Source organism: Pan troglodytes, chromosome 15, assembly GCF_028858775.2.
Source record: "Pan troglodytes isolate AG18354 chromosome 15, NHGRI_mPanTro3-v2.0_pri, whole genome shotgun sequence".
Taxonomy (NCBI): Eukaryota; Metazoa; Chordata; class Mammalia; order Primates; family Hominidae; genus Pan; species Pan troglodytes.
This window is the reverse complement of record NC_072413.2, coordinates 31,454,053-31,472,933: the sequence shown is the minus strand read 5'-3', so window position 1 is coordinate 31,472,933 and position 18,881 is coordinate 31,454,053. Positions and strand designations below refer to the sequence as shown.

Here is an 18,881-nt window from a genome sequence, read left to right as displayed (position 1 = left end):
TCATTGTTTGTGAAATTTATGAACTATGTGACTGTTTAGCATTTGTGGTCTTTACTCAAACTAAGGGAAATATCAAGTCCTTGAGGTAGATTCATTCAAAATTAAAATATCAAATACTTGATCAATCATTATTTAAGTAATTTGATTTGTCATCATTTGATAACATTTGAAAAGGTTATTAGTTCTAGTTCTCTGCAAATCAGATGACTAACATCAGCACAGAGATCCATAGCATATAAGTGATTTGGATATAAGGTTTGTTATACATATGGGGTATAAGTGGCCTACAATGCAATGGGCAGTTTTCTTCAGCCCCTAAATCCACCATCCAGCACTACACGCCCTAGAAACTAAAGTGGAATTGTAACGTCTCTGAGAAACCTGTACTTAAATATCTGCTTTGCACTGGCTGCTCTTCTGTGCATTGCTTAATCATTATTTAAAATGTTACTACTGTTCGACAATTTTGCGCTGCAATTCTTTGAACAAGACCATGAAATGTAGTAACTTATAGGACTCATTTAAATAGGGAACAAATAGAGAAGGGGAAAAGAATAGTATTATAGAAGTAGACGAAAGCTAAGGGAAGTGATTGTAGAACAAAATCTGAGAACTGTGATTTCACTGTTTTAACACCCATTAATCACAGGAAGGGTGAGGTTTGCCACAAACATAATTCAAAAGAGAGAGCAACGCAGAAGAAGGGAACGAATTCAGCAAAGAACTAAAGATATTGAGAGATTATAAACCTGACACTACTTAACACTGTGCAAGTCATCTCACTATTCCACAGTAGAATGTCAAATTATGAAAAACAGATTGAGTGTATTCAGAAAGTATGATCTCATAATATGGTTTCAACATATAAACAACTAAGAATGAGTGATGAAGTGTGCAAGTGTAGTTTAGTACTTGTTACACAAAGGAAACAAGCTCTGTTGTGGGGATGAATCCCTCCAAAGCACCCACACTCTTAATCTGAGTCCACGCTGGCCCAGCAACTTGGTTATGTCTAGAGAGAAGTTTATGGACTGGATCTGAATGTTTTCTTCTTGTGGAGTTTACTCACAAGCTAACAAAAACAATAATACTGACATCAGCTGGATCCGCAATCTAAGCAACTGTCTTCTTGCTACTGTCACTCAATCTATTTTGGGGGGTTCTGGCTAGAATGTGCTGAAATGTAATCATTACCTAATGGTTGATAAGACTACATGGTATTATTATTAAATACATACCAATTCTCTCTATAGGACTATCTATATGAATTGTGATAGATAAGTACTTATAGAAAATGATTTTTGAGTTTTTCTTGCTTTTTGCACAGAGGCTAGTATGAATGGATTTGAGCTTCTTGAACCATTTGCCTACGTCAAGGGCCAAAGTGAATGCATTTCATTTGGAAAAACTAGTCAATATACAAAGCATCTAAGTTTACTTAAAGAGTCTTTGAACACCCCCTCTTTTCCCCCTTACTTAGATATCTTTTGCACATAAAGAACAGGAATAATTAAGAGAGTTCTACATACGAGAAGGAAAAATGATGCTCATCTCATGAGGTTTTATAAGAAATGAAATGTAATGATGTGTAGTATCTTTGCATGTTTTTCTACCCAATTAATATTAAAATTGCTATAAAGAGCAGCATGTGAATTCTATGATTTTTAGAAAGGGTAATGTGTAAGTGTAAAGAATGATCAGAGATCACCATACTAGAACATTAAAGAAGTGTAGGCTCTAAACCAAAAAGTCATACCTGGCTCAAGCAAAGTCACAGGAATATAACATGAATAATTTTGTGTCTCCAATATTTTCCTGGAATATATAGCTATTAAATACAAATCAATAGCCCAAATTTATTGTTTATAGATTTTTTCATTCCATTACTTTAAGAAAAATTAAACGTTAAAAATATGAACCTAAAATATATATTTGAGGGGAGTCATCAATTGCTTTAGCAAAATAACTGATTTTACAAAATACAAATTGCTATAGAAATCCTTTACGTAAGAGAATTTCTCTGATATATAAAAACTGATTTTTATGAACTTATAAAATATTTTATAAACAATAGTCCAGGACTTGTCATTTCACAAAGTGTAGTAACCCTGCACTGGCAAGCTTGCACAAGCAAACAGAATTGTAATTTTCAGTGTAAATCCTTATTAAACTGAAGGAATATTTGAAGAACACTTGAGTAACAATGAAGTATGATCTAGCAGGTCACCTGAATGACTATTTTTGGAAGCGCATCTGCACTGGTAGAGTGAAATAACGCAATTTTAGCAACTTCCCACAATCACGGTTTGTGTTTTTCATTAGTATACATAAAAGGTTACAGTTTCAGGGGACAGAGAAAATGAACATAAGTGGTTTGCATTCTGACTGGAGCAAAAATACCCCTGGTTTAATACGACATTTACTCCATTTAATTGAGCATTTTTCACACCTATTCAGAATATGAAAAGAACGTATATTTTAAAAAGAAAAATAAGAATAACAAAAGTCCCAACTCAGAATTAGAGAAAGCCTTTGATCAAGGCAGTGAACATTCTACAGTTCACTTTACTGTGTTCTCTTAAAATACTCTATGGTCTTCTCTGCTCCGTGTCACCCTTATAGAATAAGTCTGTATTAAATGTTATGTCATTTTTGAGTATATGATTTCATATTTTAATAATCTAGAGTAGATGTAATTCTCTCTTATGTAAATATTAGGTGTACTGTTGAATAAAAATAAAAGATGAGGATTCTATCAGATTTTATCCTCTGCTGTTAGTAGAAGTTTGAGTGTTCTTTCCAAGGGTCTTTAATTTATGGAAATCATCTTATTTTCTTAACTCCATCCGTGGGTTCAAAGCTAGCAGAGTCTGTTGCTGTAGATTTGGGATAGCCAGAGCACAGAGGACAGATCTGAAAACAGACCAGGTTTTGATACCAGAAAAACTGCATGGTGTCTATGATGTTAAACTACAGAGAATTAACACATAATAGTTTGGTGCTGGTTGTGTAAACGCTTCTGGCATTTCCTTCAGCACTTAAACTCATTTTCAGAGAATGGACTGCTGTAAAAGAATGCAGGCTCATTAAGAGTTTATTTCCTCAAAATGCTGAAGGATAACAAGTTTCTGCTGTGAGGGGATCAGCAAACTGCATTTATCTCTTTAGCTGGGGAGAAAGACCCCAAAGCTTTCTGTTTTTCAGCAGGCATCACAGGTCTGAAAATGAAGAATTTCATCTTGTCACACCCTGCCTTACCTCGTTTCAGGGCTGGCTGTGTTTTCTTTCCACAGAATGAAATTTTAGCAGGAGCAGAAGCCAAATGCTTAAAATGAATGATCAACTTACAATTCGTATGAATCTATTCTTTCATGCTGCTCTGCTTAAAAATAGCATCATAAATGCACATCTGCAAAGACTGTGCAACCCCCCTTTCCTGAATTGTACAAATTATTAGAGTCGTTGACAAAAGATTTTTTTGTTTAGGGGTTGGTCTGGGCACTCTCTTTGGCAGACTGCCACTTTTCTAGCAGTAGAAATATTGCTTGCAGAAAGCCACATTGTACAGAACAGCTGTTCTGCTAAAACATTGAGCTAGCAACCCAAGAAATGACTGACTTCACATGTGAAGCAAAATTGTTCCCTCCCTTTGTGCTAATTTAAATGAAATAAAAGTACAAAACATGCTCTTTCGCACCGTCTAGTCTTCCCTCGCAAATACAGGCTTTAAGTGAGATGCATGTGAGCAGGCGGGAAGGTGAGCACGTGACTCTGAGCCCTGCCTCAGTAGCAGGCTTGAACTGTGGCCACTCGACTTCCCGGCTCCCAGGATGATAGCTACTCTTTTGATCTTTCTATATTCAGGTCTTAGATGCCAAGGGATTTTCTACAAACTACATACATTAAGATTTCACAACTTAAAAATACACTTCATTCAAACTTCTCTCTTTCCATCTCTATGAAAAGCAAAGCTATCAGAGAGAAGATACTAAAAGATTATGTTTGATTAAGCTCTTGTTTATAAGTATGGTATGTGATTCATGCCTTTAGTTGTGTGGTAAGTATATTCAGATAACAGAGATATGCATGAGTAGTCTGTGTTCTACATGGCATTGGGTATCCTGTTTAAAATACTTTTCTGAGAGGAAAAACCATCGTTAAGTTTACCTTACATCTGGAGGGCCACAATTCTCATTAAATGTCATCACATTCAAATATTTAACTATATTTATGCATAATAAATTCCCCAACACCAATGGATATCTAAAATATAGACCTGGCAAATACTTCAAAGTAGAGGTTCAAAAAATAATTTACTTGGAAAATAATACAATATTTTATTTTGAAAGTACTGTGTACATATTCATTATGATCACCTATTTAAAACTGTAATAAGGACTACCGTCTTTTTCTCATTTCACGTTAATCATCCTGGATCCCACAGTACTTTGTCTGCTTAGACCTCTTTCAACATGAATAATACCCTACTTTATTATTTGGTGAGAATGCGTGACTCCCTCCCAGTGGATTATAAACTCCTAGAGGAGATGGTTCGCTTTTTTCTCCCACTTTGCATCCCCCAGAGAGCCTAGTACAGAGTCTTGCAATATAATAAATATTCAAATATTTAGAGGATGAATAGATGAGTAAAATTAAAGGAGAAAATAACCCATTTCGGATCCCTGATGACAACAAAAAATTGATATCTTAAAACCTACTATAAGATTATATCTACTAAGCCAAAATTCTGAGAAAGGAAATGTCAGCTCTATTCACTGTTTCAGCAAATTGGCCTTTCCTTTCAGATGCAGTATATTTTAAGAATTTTTTTGTTTTCCTATCAACTCAATGAAATATCTACATTAACAGTTTATAAAATCAACTTCTACATGTCTCGTTAAGTATTAAACATTAAGCTGCCATAACACACCCAAATCACCCATCATCTAAGAAATGCTTCAAATATCCTCCACTTTATCAAATGATACAAGTTAAGACTTTTTACATGCTAGAATTCCCCCAAAAAACTGTGCATGTTGAGCTACCTCTTCCTTCTGATCAATATCATTTTAAAACCATAATCTTAAAAACAAAAGCCCTAATTAGAATGTGTACTAAAAATCACAAATGGGAATCCTAATATACCTTTGAAAGTTCCTATGTGAATATACGCCTGCCAACACAATCTCAGCTCACTGCAGTAGACGGTATAGACAAGCTGGGTTCACAGGTCCAACTATGCCATTTTTTTCAGTCAAGAAAACTGAAGCAAAAAAATGTGTTCACAGTCCCAAAGATTTGAACTCAGGAGTGTTCAACTCCACCGACCAGAAAACCTTGCTACCAATAAGCCATTCTGAAGATACATTAAAATGACTGGGATGATTAATTTTCACTGCATTCCTACATTTTGCTGGATTCTCTAGCCTGGGATACATGAGCTGTACCTTTATTACAGGTTGTTAGAACTCCTTGTGTTATGAACTGAATGTTTGTGTCCCCTCCTAAAATCCAAATGTTGAAAGTCAAAATCCCCATTGTGATGGTACTTGGAGGTGGAACCATTGGGAGGTAATTGTCACAGAGGGCGGAACCCTCATGAATGAGATTAGAGACACAGGAGACATAATCTTTCTTTCTCTTTCCATCTTGTATGGATATGACAAGAAAATGGCTATGCGACCCAGGAGGATAGCCTTCATGAAGAACCTCACCATGCTGGTACCTTGATCTTGGATTTCCAGCCTCCAGACTGTGAGAAATTTTTTTTTTAAATGTTGTTTAAGCCAATCCATCTATAGTATTCTGTTATAGCAGTCCAAACTAAGACACCCTAGCAAGAGTCCCCTTTTCTAATCTCAGTAAAAGTATTATTTTAGTTTTCCAATTGGAGTTGTTCATATAGCAACAAATTCAGTCACTGACTCACAACAAGGAGGTTGAGTCTGATTGCCTACCAGATGTGAATCACAACATAGCAGAGGCTGAACAACTTGTTACAGATTTTTCTGCAACTTCAGGAGCTCAGTATCCATAGAAGATATAACGAAAAGCACTTTAGGTCAGGTGTCAGCTAAGCAAATATCACTGCACCACTTTACAAACGTCCCTGAGAACATCCAAAATGAGGCTTACCTGCATCAACATCCCTGCTTCCTTTCATATGTCTCTAGGACATACTGCATTTTACATATTTTTTAATGCTATCTTCATGCCTCTTTTCAAAGTAGAAAATAATAGCAATTTTGCTTTTATGCTAAAATTCTTGTAAAAACCTGGATAGTATTCATCTATTTTTATAGAAGAAAGCCAATATTTTAAAGTATTTATATAAAACCCAAACTGTGTACACAGTCTGTTTTCATCATCAGTGCTGATATTCAACAAGTCTTATTTCCCAAACTGTAAAATTATACGTAAGTAATATGCTTTAATTACAAAACATTACTGAAATTTAAGTATCTGTAGTGCTTTGGGAAGTTACTCCTATGAACTCACTGAATTTTAGTGTCTTTCAAGCACTTAGTACAGTAGCATTCACCTTTGGAGCACTCAGCCAATACCTGGTGACTGACTGCTCCCAATGGGCAACAGCAGAAGACCACAGGAGCTATTTCCTAGCAACTGTATTTGGTTTCTTGAGTGTAAGTTATGAAAATTATATTATGCTATATAATTTAGCCACATTTATTCATTTTATATAGACATTGGTTTTGGAGATATGTTAAATTTTACCCGCAAAAGACTAGGTTAGATTTACCAATTTTATTCATTGTATTGCTGATAATAATACCACTAAATATACAGATCTCAAACATCTTATTTCTAATGATTTTTAATGATGGTTACAGTCACAACATACTTTAAACCATCAATTGGATCAGAAAGACAACTAATAAATTATGTGGAAAAATAAATCAAAACTATTAATTAACCTAAACTGATCAGTTGTTTGATTAGCCAGGTCAAAATGACCAAACAATAGTCCTGTGTAGACAATGTTTTCACCATGCTTCTCTTCATTAAGATCATGCATTTAAAGAGACTATGTGAATATCCTTAGTCTGGATCATTTGCTATATTAAAGTGAGAAAGCTGCCAAAAGTAATAAGCCAAATGATACCACTGACTTACTATGACTTCTCACTTAATTTTTTCAGTGACATACACAATGCATATACATCTATGGATAGCTATTGAAACATGCCAACATCACACTCCTGGCTGGTACATAATTTAGTCATGACAGCCATCATGACAAATAGACTTATGTACATACATTAGCACTGAAGATAATTTTTTTAAAAAACATATTTCTGGCCATTCATTGTTGTTGCGATATGTTTTAAACAAATACAAGAATCGACCTTTTACAACTCGAAGTATGCTTTCTACCATAATGGGTTCTAAAATAGGTACCTAAGTCCACCTCCAGTTCTAATGGTCCCGACAGGAGTTGGCTATCTATGGCGTGCATGCAGGTCTAATCTAGCCTGCCACTTGTTTCTGTACCACCCACAAGCTAAGAATGCATTGTCCTTGTTGTTTTAATTTTTTAAATAGTTGAAAAAAACTCATAAGAATAATATTTCATGACATGTCATAATTTGATTTCAATGTCCACAAATAAAGTTTTATTAAAACAGCCAAATGCATTCCATTACAGCTTGTCTATATAGCTACTTTTGCACTATAAAAGTAGGGCGGAGCAGTTGCAGCAGAGACCTTATGGCCCACAACAGCTAAATTATTTACTATCTGATCCTTTACAGAAAACGTTGGCTGACTCCTGTTATAGAACTCTATAACTAGGTTTTGTCTTGGCTTTCTAACCTTCCCTTTTAGGCACTCTTTGACCAAGACTGGAAGAATAGAAAATGTAATACTAGTCATAACCTTCACAAAAAAAAGAAGGAGACTAACCAGAGCACCTGTGCTCATGTATGACTCTTAAATGGAAATAATTTATAAATTTTAAAGAAAACTTATGTATGACTCTCTATGGCAATAGTTCAGTTATAAAGTTTTAAGCTAACTATGTAAACAGACTAACCAATTTCCTCCCTTCCATTTCCATTGATTGATATTGTAACTGTCAGTTAATCACATTTCCTAATACAATCAGCCATGAAGCACTTTAGAATGTTGAGCATTTGGGGACTCAATATTGACCAGTTAGAAAGGTAGGAGAGTGGGAAATAACAAGTTTCCATTTGGACAGAGGCTTGTTTTTCTAATGTTTCTATCATCAGAGTGAATTCTAGTGATTTTTTTAAATAAAACTTTTTATTTTGAAACGCTTTTAGATTTATAGAGAATTTCGTGTACTGATGCAAAGACACTACAGAAAGGTCCCATCTATGCTTCAGCCAGTTTCCTAATGCCTTCTTAAAATTATTCTTTTCATAGAATTCTTTTCATAGAATCATGTTATGATTTCATAGAATCATAACATGATAAAATGTTATCATTTGCTCTAAAATGGGCCAGTGTCTAACGTGAGCTAGATATGTGGATAAATGTTCACATATAATGTAAATGGGGAAAAGGGATTCCAATCGTAAGTAGCTGAACATAGATAGAAAAGTCTCTTTATTATGGAAGAAAATGTTCTAAACTAGGATTACTGAGGCCCAAATTCTAGTTCCAACTCTGTAACTGACTTTGTTAAAAGACCAGACAATCTGGTCTTTTAACAACAACAACAAAAAATCTATTGGCCTTCCTTTAGAATGCTGAGGTTCTGACATTTACTAACATACTATGGACCCAGAAAGGATCCGAAAAGCTGCAGTCAATCAACATTCAAAGACACATTAGTTTTCACAGGCGGAGGTCACCTGTTTATTAAGGCAGAGCTAAGACTTATGCACAGTATCCAGAAAGCCGTTTCTGAAAATTAAAGCCACAGTACAATTTCAATCATATAAAGGAGTCAGAGGTGAGTCCTTCTTTGCTATGCTTATGAAATATTATCATCTGCAGAGCACTGGAACTATATATTGTGCTTTGCAAGAGGTGATAGGGCTAACAAAAACACGTTAAAGAATTCCAGTCCTAAAGAACAGAGCACATAAACTTGAAAGTCCCAAATAAGTGAGTACAGCGCAGTATAATGCAAAACCACAAGATGTCATGACTAAAATATTACGTTATCAAGAACTGGTAGACTTTTTAAAATAAGTTGGATGTGATATAGAATATAAGTGTGTTCCCTAAAGTTTTCTCAAGAGAGTAAATGCAAAGAAAAAGTATATGAAGTGCTAGGTTCTTATTTTATCTTTATCATATATTTTGCGCTTGATTTCTTTAAAACTTCATTATGTGCTATCTTACTCTCCTGTCTTATTTATAATGATTACACATGCTCAAATATTGAAAATACAAACAAAAAATTTTTAAGATAAGAAACAATGCCATATATTTTTGAACACATAGAAGGGAGATATGGTACCTCCATGTACCATAATTCCATGTACAGAGGAATTAAGTAAAAGAAAAGGAAAATAGAAATATTAGCAAAATATGAAGAGTTAGGGTATGTGGCTTTTGAAATTATTAATAAACAGCTTCAAGAAACCATATAGTCCAAAGAAGACTATTAGTCTCAAATAGTCTAATTTAGGACAATAATCGCTAAATCCTTTCTGAGGAATTGGGACTTTGGATTAGACAGTAAGTAATCATTCAGACCAAAATCACTGACAAAAAGAAAACTGAGGTCTAGAGAGGGCTTTATGACACCAGTCACATGGTATGTTTAATTTTCTTGAAAGCTGTCATACCATTATGTATTGCACATTCATTTCTCTATGAATTATAAATATCTCCAAGGCAAAGGACTTAGAGGACTGACTTACTAAGAGAAGATACTCAGGTATTTGTTCAATGGACTCCAGTTCACACACCCAGAATACTCATGGTTTTCTTGAGACTACAGTTTTGTTTTGCTTTTGACATGGAGTCTCTCTCTTGTTGTCCAGGCTGGAATGAAGAGGCGCAGTCTCAGCTCATTGCAACCCCTGCCTCCCACGTTCAAGCGATTCTCCTGCCTCAGCTTCCGGAGTAGCTGGGATTACAGGCACCTGCCACGACACCTGGCTAATTTTTGTATTTTTTAGTAGAGATGGAGTTTCACCATGTTGGCCAGGCTGGTGTCAAACTCCTGATCTCAGGTGATCCACCTGCTTCAGCCTCCCAAAGTGCTGGGACTGAGACTACAGTTTTTAACCTGCGCCTCCTCTGCATGTACATCCACATGGAGAACCACGTTGATGGGGGAACCCTACCACAGGGCAGGGACTAGCAGCTCATCCCAGGGAGCCACACCTGCTTCTAGCGCCTACTCCATGTCCTGCATAATTTCCCTTTGTTTTCACATTATTCCCATCATTCTCCCTCCATTTTTCTTCTACTCTTCCTTGTTTTACTCTTCTTTTGCATCTTCCTAGTTTATGATTTAAACTCACCCATAGTTCTTATCAGTACTATATAACTCCACTAATAGTAATCCCAAGATATAATTCAATTCTACACAATTCAACCTAAAACATAGTTAAATACTTACTTTCATAGGTATTGTACAAGGTTCTGGGGATATAAAAAGGAATAAGATGACCCAGGCTATTGCCTCAATAAGCTCATAGTCTCAATACAGAGACAGGCATGTAAAGAAACAAATTGCTATTTAAGTTGATAACAAACCAACAGAATAATGTAACAATACCCTAAAGAAAGAAATTACTAATGCTCTGGGGAAGCAGAGATTTGCACAAGAGAGTGACATCTGAGCTGGGATGTGAATGCTGAATAGGAGTTCAAGCAAACCCAATAGAAGGTGTTGGGTCTCAGAATGTGATACTGTGAAGTATGGCATTTTGACAAGCTGAATACTTTGAACTGAAGGAGACTGGAAGGGCGTAAAAAGATATTCTCTCTGACCTTCTTTTTCCTCCCTTTCTCCTTCCCCTATTTCTTCCTCAAGGTACATCATACACAATAGAACTGCTGTCCCCCAAAGCAAGCCATAAAATCTAGGAAAACTATCTGACTCTCTCTTCTCCTCCCTGAAGACCCTTACATGACAAGTGTCGTGCCCTATACCCAGAAGAAGAAATGCTACACAGAGAGGCCAAGAAAAATCTGAACACACAGGACTTGTTGGAATTCCCCTCAAGTTATTATCATTACATCATGCCTTTTTTGTCCAGTCATATTTCTACACAGCTGTCCATTCTTCATTGAACCTAAGCTTAAGAATATGCACTTCTCCTTGGATCTCTGGGTCTTCATTTCTGAGTGCTCCCGTGTGATGTAAAATTTTGATTAAATAAATTTTTTCTTGATAACCTGTCTTTTGTTATGGAAGTTTCATCCATGACCCTTGTGATAGGTGAGGAAAAGTTATTACACTTTTAACCCTACAAAGGAAAAGAGCAATCCAGTCAGATGATGACATAGTCAAAGGCAGAAATGGATGGGTTTTACCACTCAATGTTGCTACAGGAAAATAAGATAATAGTGGCGATAGAAAGAGGTTGATTAATCTTGATGCATAATGCAAAAGAGCACATCTGTACTCTTTTGCCCACATTTCCAAAGTCTCCACAAAAAAATCCTCATTTCTACTTCTCCTTTTAAAAAAACTTTTAGGGACAAGCTCTCCCTCTACGCAGTGGTGCAGTCATAGCTCATTGTAACCTCAAACTCCTGGGCTCAAGGAGTCCTCTCACCGCAGCTTCCCAAAGTGCTGGGATTATAGGCATGAGCCACCATGCCGAGCCCACTTCTGCTTTTGGGCAAACAAAAACTACAGATAAAAACAATACACAAGTACTACTCTGGATAAGGTAAATTAAGTTACAGATTCATGCTCTTCATCTTCTATCTGTGAAATTGGCCATGTTTCTTTGCAGTATCTCCCAGTAGAGGTGCAATGTGCTTCCCTGCCCCTTGACTTTGGTCTGTGCCACGCAATCTGCTCTGACCTAACAACTGAACAGAAATGACACCATGACAGTTCTGAGCCACGCCATTAAGAGACATTGCATGTTTTTGTTCACCCTTCTTACACCTTTGCCTCCATCAGCATGAAAGAACTACTTCCAAATAGCTGCTGCCTTCTAACATGGGACAGAGCTAGGCTGAACCCCCAGCAAGGAGCCAAGCCCAGCGAGAGCTGTGGCACAAAGCAGAGGCACCCGTTGAGCCCAGTCTAGACTTGCCAATTCGCAGCCTAACCACAGCTCCATGAGTAAAAGCTTGTTGTTGTGTGCCACTTAGATGTTGTGATTGCTTGTTCTCTGGCAATAGTTGACTAGGACACCTGAATATTCACATATTCTCAGCCATCGCTCTCAAAAATGTGCTTTCTTCAAGTCACTGTCTGGAGCTGAGTGTAATCCTGAATTATCCATTGTACCAGATGCACTGAAAACAATAGTGACAAGCCAAACTCTTGAACAGTGGCATGCAGCAAGATACCAGCAATGCTATATATAATATTTTTCATGCTGAGTTAGATAATAATTCAATGATCAAGAGTTCACCTTTGTAGTCACCAAAGCTTTTCATGAAAAAGTGTAAAACTCCAAAGAATTAGAGTCTCAGAGACATACTCTCTCATCATTTAGCCTGCAATTGTCAGAAAGCCCTTCCTGCCCAGTGTCAAAGATGATAGTCCTTGGGAAATGTGGTGATATAAACATTGCTTGTCCTATCATGATGTAAAATAAAGTAAGATAAAAGGTTAGTTCTTAAATGGGCTCCTTAAATGAAGTCATAACTTCATTAGAAATATACAAAAGTATAACAGCATATAATTAAAAAGGCTTCCTGGAAGCACACCTAAGTAAAGGCAAATACATCACATTTCCATGTCCTAGTAAAACCTGGCACTCACTCCCAAAATAAACAACAATGAACATTGGCAGCTCAGCTTCTGAATTGTTCTGTTTCCACTGGGTACCCACCACCTACTATGGATTGGGACAAAACAGAAGTAGAGATCAGAGCAGGGAGTCTGTTCCTCAGTCTGCTGAGGATGATGGAGGTAGGAAGAGGAATCAAGCAAGAACTGAGTTACCATCTTTGCCCTACTCGTCTAGCCCTGTAGGAGGCTCCTGCTCAGAAGCTAAGTGTACAGTCTGGGTTCTTCCCTTTACCCGTGCAAAAAGACAAAAGAATGTCATCGGCTGGGTGTCCATGGCCATGTACTGATTCTATGAACTTTCATCTCACATGGTTTTTTAGTAATGAGGAATATGACCCTTGCCCCAAAGCATGAATGTCACTTGGTAGAAGTAAATGTATGTCAGCACACAGGAAAATGCCACAACAGGAACAGGAAAATCCCTGAACTGCTTAGACCAAGATGACCTATCACTCAGTCTTGGAGTCCCTACCTTTCTATTGAAACAGAATCCAATTTTATAAAATGCTATCTAATTTTGGGGGACAATATTATAACAGTAGTTTAGCGTCACTCTGAGTACGACCTGTACTCAGTTACACTACACGATGATTTAAAATAAATCCATTAAACATCATTGCTTTAGTAAGAGTCTAGTCTTTGGCTAGGGATAGCTAATATGTTGCTTAAATACAAGCCTGCAAGTCTCTCCTCTCAGAAACATCTCCTACTTAATTCACAATAGATGCCCAAAATAGTGAAGGGAAATTCTATGAAAATAGTAAAGTTCTTCCCTAATGTGTTCAGTCAATTTTAATCACCCGTTATCTTGCATATTTTTCAACTGCTCCTTTCCAAAGACTAAGAATTTCTTATACTTTACATATTTTAGCATTGTTGCCTGTCACACACATAGGCAAATTGTTGTTTAAAAGCTGCAATGTTTAAATTGAAACAAAACTTATGATTGCAATGGTAAATATTCCTAGATTAATAGAGTTGCAGCAGATGACAGACTCTTAAAATTGACTGAAGTCTGTGATATTAGAAAGACAGAAAATTTATCTAGTTTTAGCAAATGTCAAATCAGTGGCTATTGCTTTAAAGATTAATAAAAGATATAATGGTTTCTAGATAGCCTCTAAATAGAGATTACTATGAATGGAGAAGTGATTTACCAACAGTCACCACAATGAGATTTCTTTAAAGGTTACAATCATCAGTTATTTAGCTGAAACACTGCTGAGAATGCCTGGTCATTTCTTGAATAATGCATAATGTTCATTGTAGATTTGATCTGTATTATAACAATACAGATATTTCTAAAATAATGGAAAAAACTATCTGTTACCTTCCAATTGCTTAACATATCATTTCCATGAAGTAATTGACTTGGGACATATTACATACTGTCACCTGAGTGTTCTTTCTGCAAGCATAACTTGTAATAATCTGTATACAATGGGAATCACAAAACAAACTCATCAACCTTTATGGACTGTTAAGAAAACATGTGATGAATACTGCACAGGGCACAGTAAAGGACCTTTCTGAAGCCATAAATTAAAATGATTAAATTTCTATACAGTTGTGTGGGACAAATTTAAATTTAAGCTTTGAAATTTAATTATTAACATGATCAACTCATCACATTAAAAAATGTTGCCACCACAATGTAAGTACATTTCATATGAATTGCCAAATGCCTTTAGGTTTATTCAAGAGATTGCTTGGAGAAGCATGAAGTATAATGTCTATCGTTTTATTGTTGGATTATGAACTGCACTTCACATGATGCTGCAGGCTATTTATATAAGCTTGTTTATCCATATGAACGTCTTCAAGGGCACAACATAGAAGACCTTAATAAATTAAAATGAATTTCTTTTGATGTTATTGTTTTATGAATGTTTGATCAGAATGAATAGCAGTTTTGCATTAAAGAACTAGAGTAAAGAAATAAAATGTACATATATTTTACAGTAGAACCAGTTTATAGAAAGTGCTCCTTATATTTCTAGCTACTTTTGAGAGCCGGGGTAGACAGTAGGGAGTCACTATGTTTACATCTTCATTTCTAACCTATCACCAGTTTACTAATAGTGAAAGTGAATATGTACCAACTTAGATGCTCTGCCACCATCTGGATGGAATTTTAAATATAATAAAGTCCATTATCTCCTTCCAGGTTTCTAAACATGCATCTTCACCACCCTGTTTTTTCTCAGTGACACTACCATGCCATTCCAGAAACTGCAACAACGTGGGGGCAGCAACCACATTTTATCTTCTTTTTATACATCTTAATCATACTAAGAAGTTAAAGAGTGGAATTGAAGGCCACAAAATAAAAATGAAATATTAGTAACAGTCTGAAGCTGAGAAAATTCTCACCTAAAACGTCTGATGATGGTGATATAAAACAAATATTATCTGTAGTAATGACAAGAAGTGATAGAGCACTAGACAGAAGGCAAGAAAAGTGGATTCTTGCCTTAGATATGCTAACACTGAATTGCAAAGTCGTTTCCACTTAACACTTGCCTCATCTAACTATCCCTCATAAAATGAGGGAATAACGACATGTGATCTATACATTTGCATGCCTAAAAGGTCATGATTCTGGAAGTAAGCTGGACTACTACATCATAGACAAATGGACAAATAACAGAACCATCACATTTTTCTACTTTGGTAGCCATGACTTGCCAAGAAAGCCTATTCACTACAAACCCCTTTAAAAATGAAAATAAACAAATAAAAATTTGCTGAGTTATGTTAAATAAATACAGGTCCATTCCATCATTTCATTTGAATAATATATTTTTTGAACTTATATATTTGAATAATTATTACATATTTTTCACATGGTATGGTCCCTAACCTGTTACCCTCATCCTTTCATCTTGTATGATTTGGAATAAAGATAGCCTGTGCCTCAAACTAGAGTGGAAAAAATGTATCTAATGTATATTTACCACAATTATATTTACATCTTTACCTTGGAAAAATTTGGTAATAATATCTGTAATGTGGTTTGGCTCTACGTCCCCATCCAAATCCAAATCTTGACTCTAATTGCATTAATAATCCCACGTGTCAGGAGAGGGACCTTCTGGGAAGTGACTGGATCATGGGGGCCGTTTCCCATATGCTATCTCGTGATAGTGAGTTCTCACGAGATCTGATGGTTTAAAAGTGGCAATTCCCCTTTTGCTGTCTCTTTCTTTCTCTCTCCTGCTGCCATGTAAGACGTTCTTTGCCTCCCCCTCGCCTTCTACCATGATTGTAAGTTTCCTGAGGCCTCCCCAGCCATGCGGAACTGTGAGTCAATTAAACCTTTTTTGTTTATCCATTCTCGGGTAGTTTTTTATAGCATAATACAATCTAGAACATGAATTGGTGTGTTATTGAATTGATATCTACATGCTCAAGGGCAGAAGGGATGTAAAAGGACAACTCGAATGTGCCTTGCTTTATTTTTCCTGGGCTACCTTTGACTGACATCCTGTTCTTGAGAGGTACCTCTGTTGTGTGTTCTCCTCAATCTTTAAGTGTCATTCTTACACTCTAGAGCAGTGGTCTGCAAACTATAGCCTATGGGACAAATGTTGTGGCTGCTGCCTATTTTGTAAATATAGTTTTATTGGAACACAGCCACGCTGTTTTGTTTATATATTGTCTATGGCTAATTTTGTGCTACAACAGGAGAGTTGAGTAGCCCATTAAGCCTAAAATATTTACTACATGGCCCTTTACAGAAAATGTTTGCCAACTGTTGCTCTAGAAGAAAATAACCTGTTACAATTTAAATTATCATTTTCCACCTCTAATGTGCATAACACAATCCCCAAGTAACAAATTTACACTCTCACAGTCACAGATATGATCACAGCTCTTACCACAAAATTGTAAATAATAACTGCTTTTGACCCTTCATTTCAATCTGAATCCTACAAAAGATTACAGCTCCCCACTAGTACCCTTTCCTATCATAGCCAAGAGTACAGGGACTTTTCCAAAGGTAGTTGGCAAGATGTAACCAAAGAAGCTAATTCTTCCCTAGAGGAAGTTGCCTGCACCTCCTCCAAATGCCCAGTTTTATTTCATGCTATAAAGTGTCTAGATACACAATTTGAACATAAGAACCTAGCAGATTATTTAGGCCATACACCTTGAATAGAATACCCTTAAAGACAGAAAACCAATGGCCAACACCACGTATACATAAATAAATATATCCATGCATATTTAAATGCCAAAAATGCCATAAATTATTGGGAATTTCAGGAACACACAAGAAAATACCTGTCTTAGGCATCAGAGTGAAAAAGACCTAACATTTAAAGATACTAAGTTGTAAGAGTAACTGCATCAAGGATTTGAATAAAAAATATATGTTTATATTTACAACTTTTAGGTAATATGTATATAGAGAAAATTGAAACACTAATACATAGATTGATTTTTGTTGGTCAATAAAATCATTAACTTAAAATGCCTGCTAAAGATGGAAGAGCTATGCTCCCTGCCTTTCTTTGGTTACTTAAGGCAGAAAATGTCAGCTCTATGCTTTAACAAATGTGTCCATACCCCACTCATGAAGAAGAATTTGTATGTAATTGTAAAACATACATTAAACCCAAGAAGCATTTTAATGTGTCATTTCATTTTCATTTCTCTGAAATCTTATATAAAGTGACAGAATTTTAGGCTGATAGACTTTTTGAAAATAAAATAGAAAAATAAGAGGTTTATTTCACCTTCACATGGTGTCTTTCTCATGCAGAGTTCAGATTTCCACATTTGTATCCCTTTAAAGGATTTGATATGCAGGAAAAGAAGAAAGGATGATGGTAAACATTTTGTCTTACAGACCCCTACAGACCATCACATTCAGACTGAACAGTGACCTAAAACTTACCTTTTACTGATGTGTTAGGTGGAGGGCCTTCCATTCGCAAGTTCCACGGAGGGTCCCCCTGGTTAGCAAAGTCCCTCATTTTCAGATAGCTAATTGTAAGTCGAATGATGGATGCCTTGTCGAGCTGGCTGGTAATGGCTGCAGGAAGAGGCAACAACTTGGCCAATTCATAGAACTCAAAGTTTTCTTTTCCCCGGCGGGAGCGAGCAGCATCTCGGGATTTCTCCTTTCTCAATGCTTGTAAACTGAAATCAAAGGAGTGAGAATGTGTGGTTTAGAATATGTGACTCTGTCATCATTCAAATACTGCTTTCTTTGTATTTCCTTTTTTCCCACCAAAATTCTACCAAGAACTATTTCAAAACTAGAGAGTGACAGTAAAATGAGTTCCAGAAAATGTCCACTAAAACCATAAACTCTAACTCTGGCCTTACATTTCGCAAACTCAAGTCCACTGAGTAAAAATTGTGTTTTACTTGTTAAGGTTTTTTTCCTTCAATTGTCCATGCATTGAGATGTATTTATTGTTTCTAAGACCTAACAGAAGGTTTACAGGGGTGGCTTGATATTATCAACTATAATCAATTTATAAGTTGGGCTTACATTCGTGTATCTATTTCAAACTAATACTTCTGTTCATTTAACTTTCATCAGTATGGGATCTTCATCAAAAGGAACTATTTTGAAAAATTCATTTCAATTATAATCTTGGGGAGCAGAAGGTAAACACGAATACAATTCACCTTGTCAGAATCAACAAATATGTTTCCAGCTCTCAATAAAGATCACAGCACGTTCAGTTAGATGAAGAAAACATCATATTTAAAATGAAGACTTCAATGTAATTTTATAAATGTGCTGATAACTGCTTGATAAGAGCATACTTCTTTATTAATGGACATACATTAGTAGATTGATTTTCTAAGATACTAGAGAATAAAATATATTGCCCAAAGAAGTCAAACTTTAGGATAATATAAATTTAATACTGAAAGATAAAGCGCTGTATGGGTTATTAAAATTTATAAACATTATAGACATATTACT

The 18,881-nt window shown here is 36.0% G+C and overlaps 1 protein-coding gene and 1 long non-coding RNA gene across 16 annotated transcripts in view; one reads left to right on the top strand and one right to left on the bottom strand.

Moving 5' to 3' along the window:
* NPAS3 (neuronal PAS domain protein 3) overlaps positions 1 to 18,881 on the bottom strand; it is an 868,305-nt gene that overhangs the window by 569,792 nt on the left and 279,632 nt on the right. For 7 of the 14 annotated variants that reach the window (XM_009427633.5, XM_054666461.2, XM_054666466.2 and 4 more), the window contains 2 exons: positions 17,835 to 18,079; positions 17,674 to 17,724 (listed from right to left, as the gene is read on the bottom strand). In XM_009427633.5, the coding sequence (XP_009425908.4) occupies positions 17,674 to 17,724; positions 17,835 to 18,079 (296 nt within the window). The remainder of the gene's footprint in view (positions 1 to 17,673; positions 17,725 to 17,834; positions 18,080 to 18,881) is intronic. The other 7 variants (XM_054666464.2, XM_054666463.2, XM_054666465.2 and 4 more) reach the window with 1 other exon arrangement.
* LOC107968141 (uncharacterized) lies at positions 5,583 to 11,348 on the top strand. Of its 2 annotated transcripts, XR_008539203.1 has the most exons (3): positions 5,590 to 5,754; positions 9,984 to 10,175; positions 10,985 to 11,348. It is a non-coding gene; the product is annotated as an uncharacterized LOC107968141 (long non-coding RNA). The 2 variants fall into 2 exon arrangements; XR_001709086.2 differs by lacking the exon at positions 9,984 to 10,175 and having other exon boundaries at positions 5,583 to 5,754.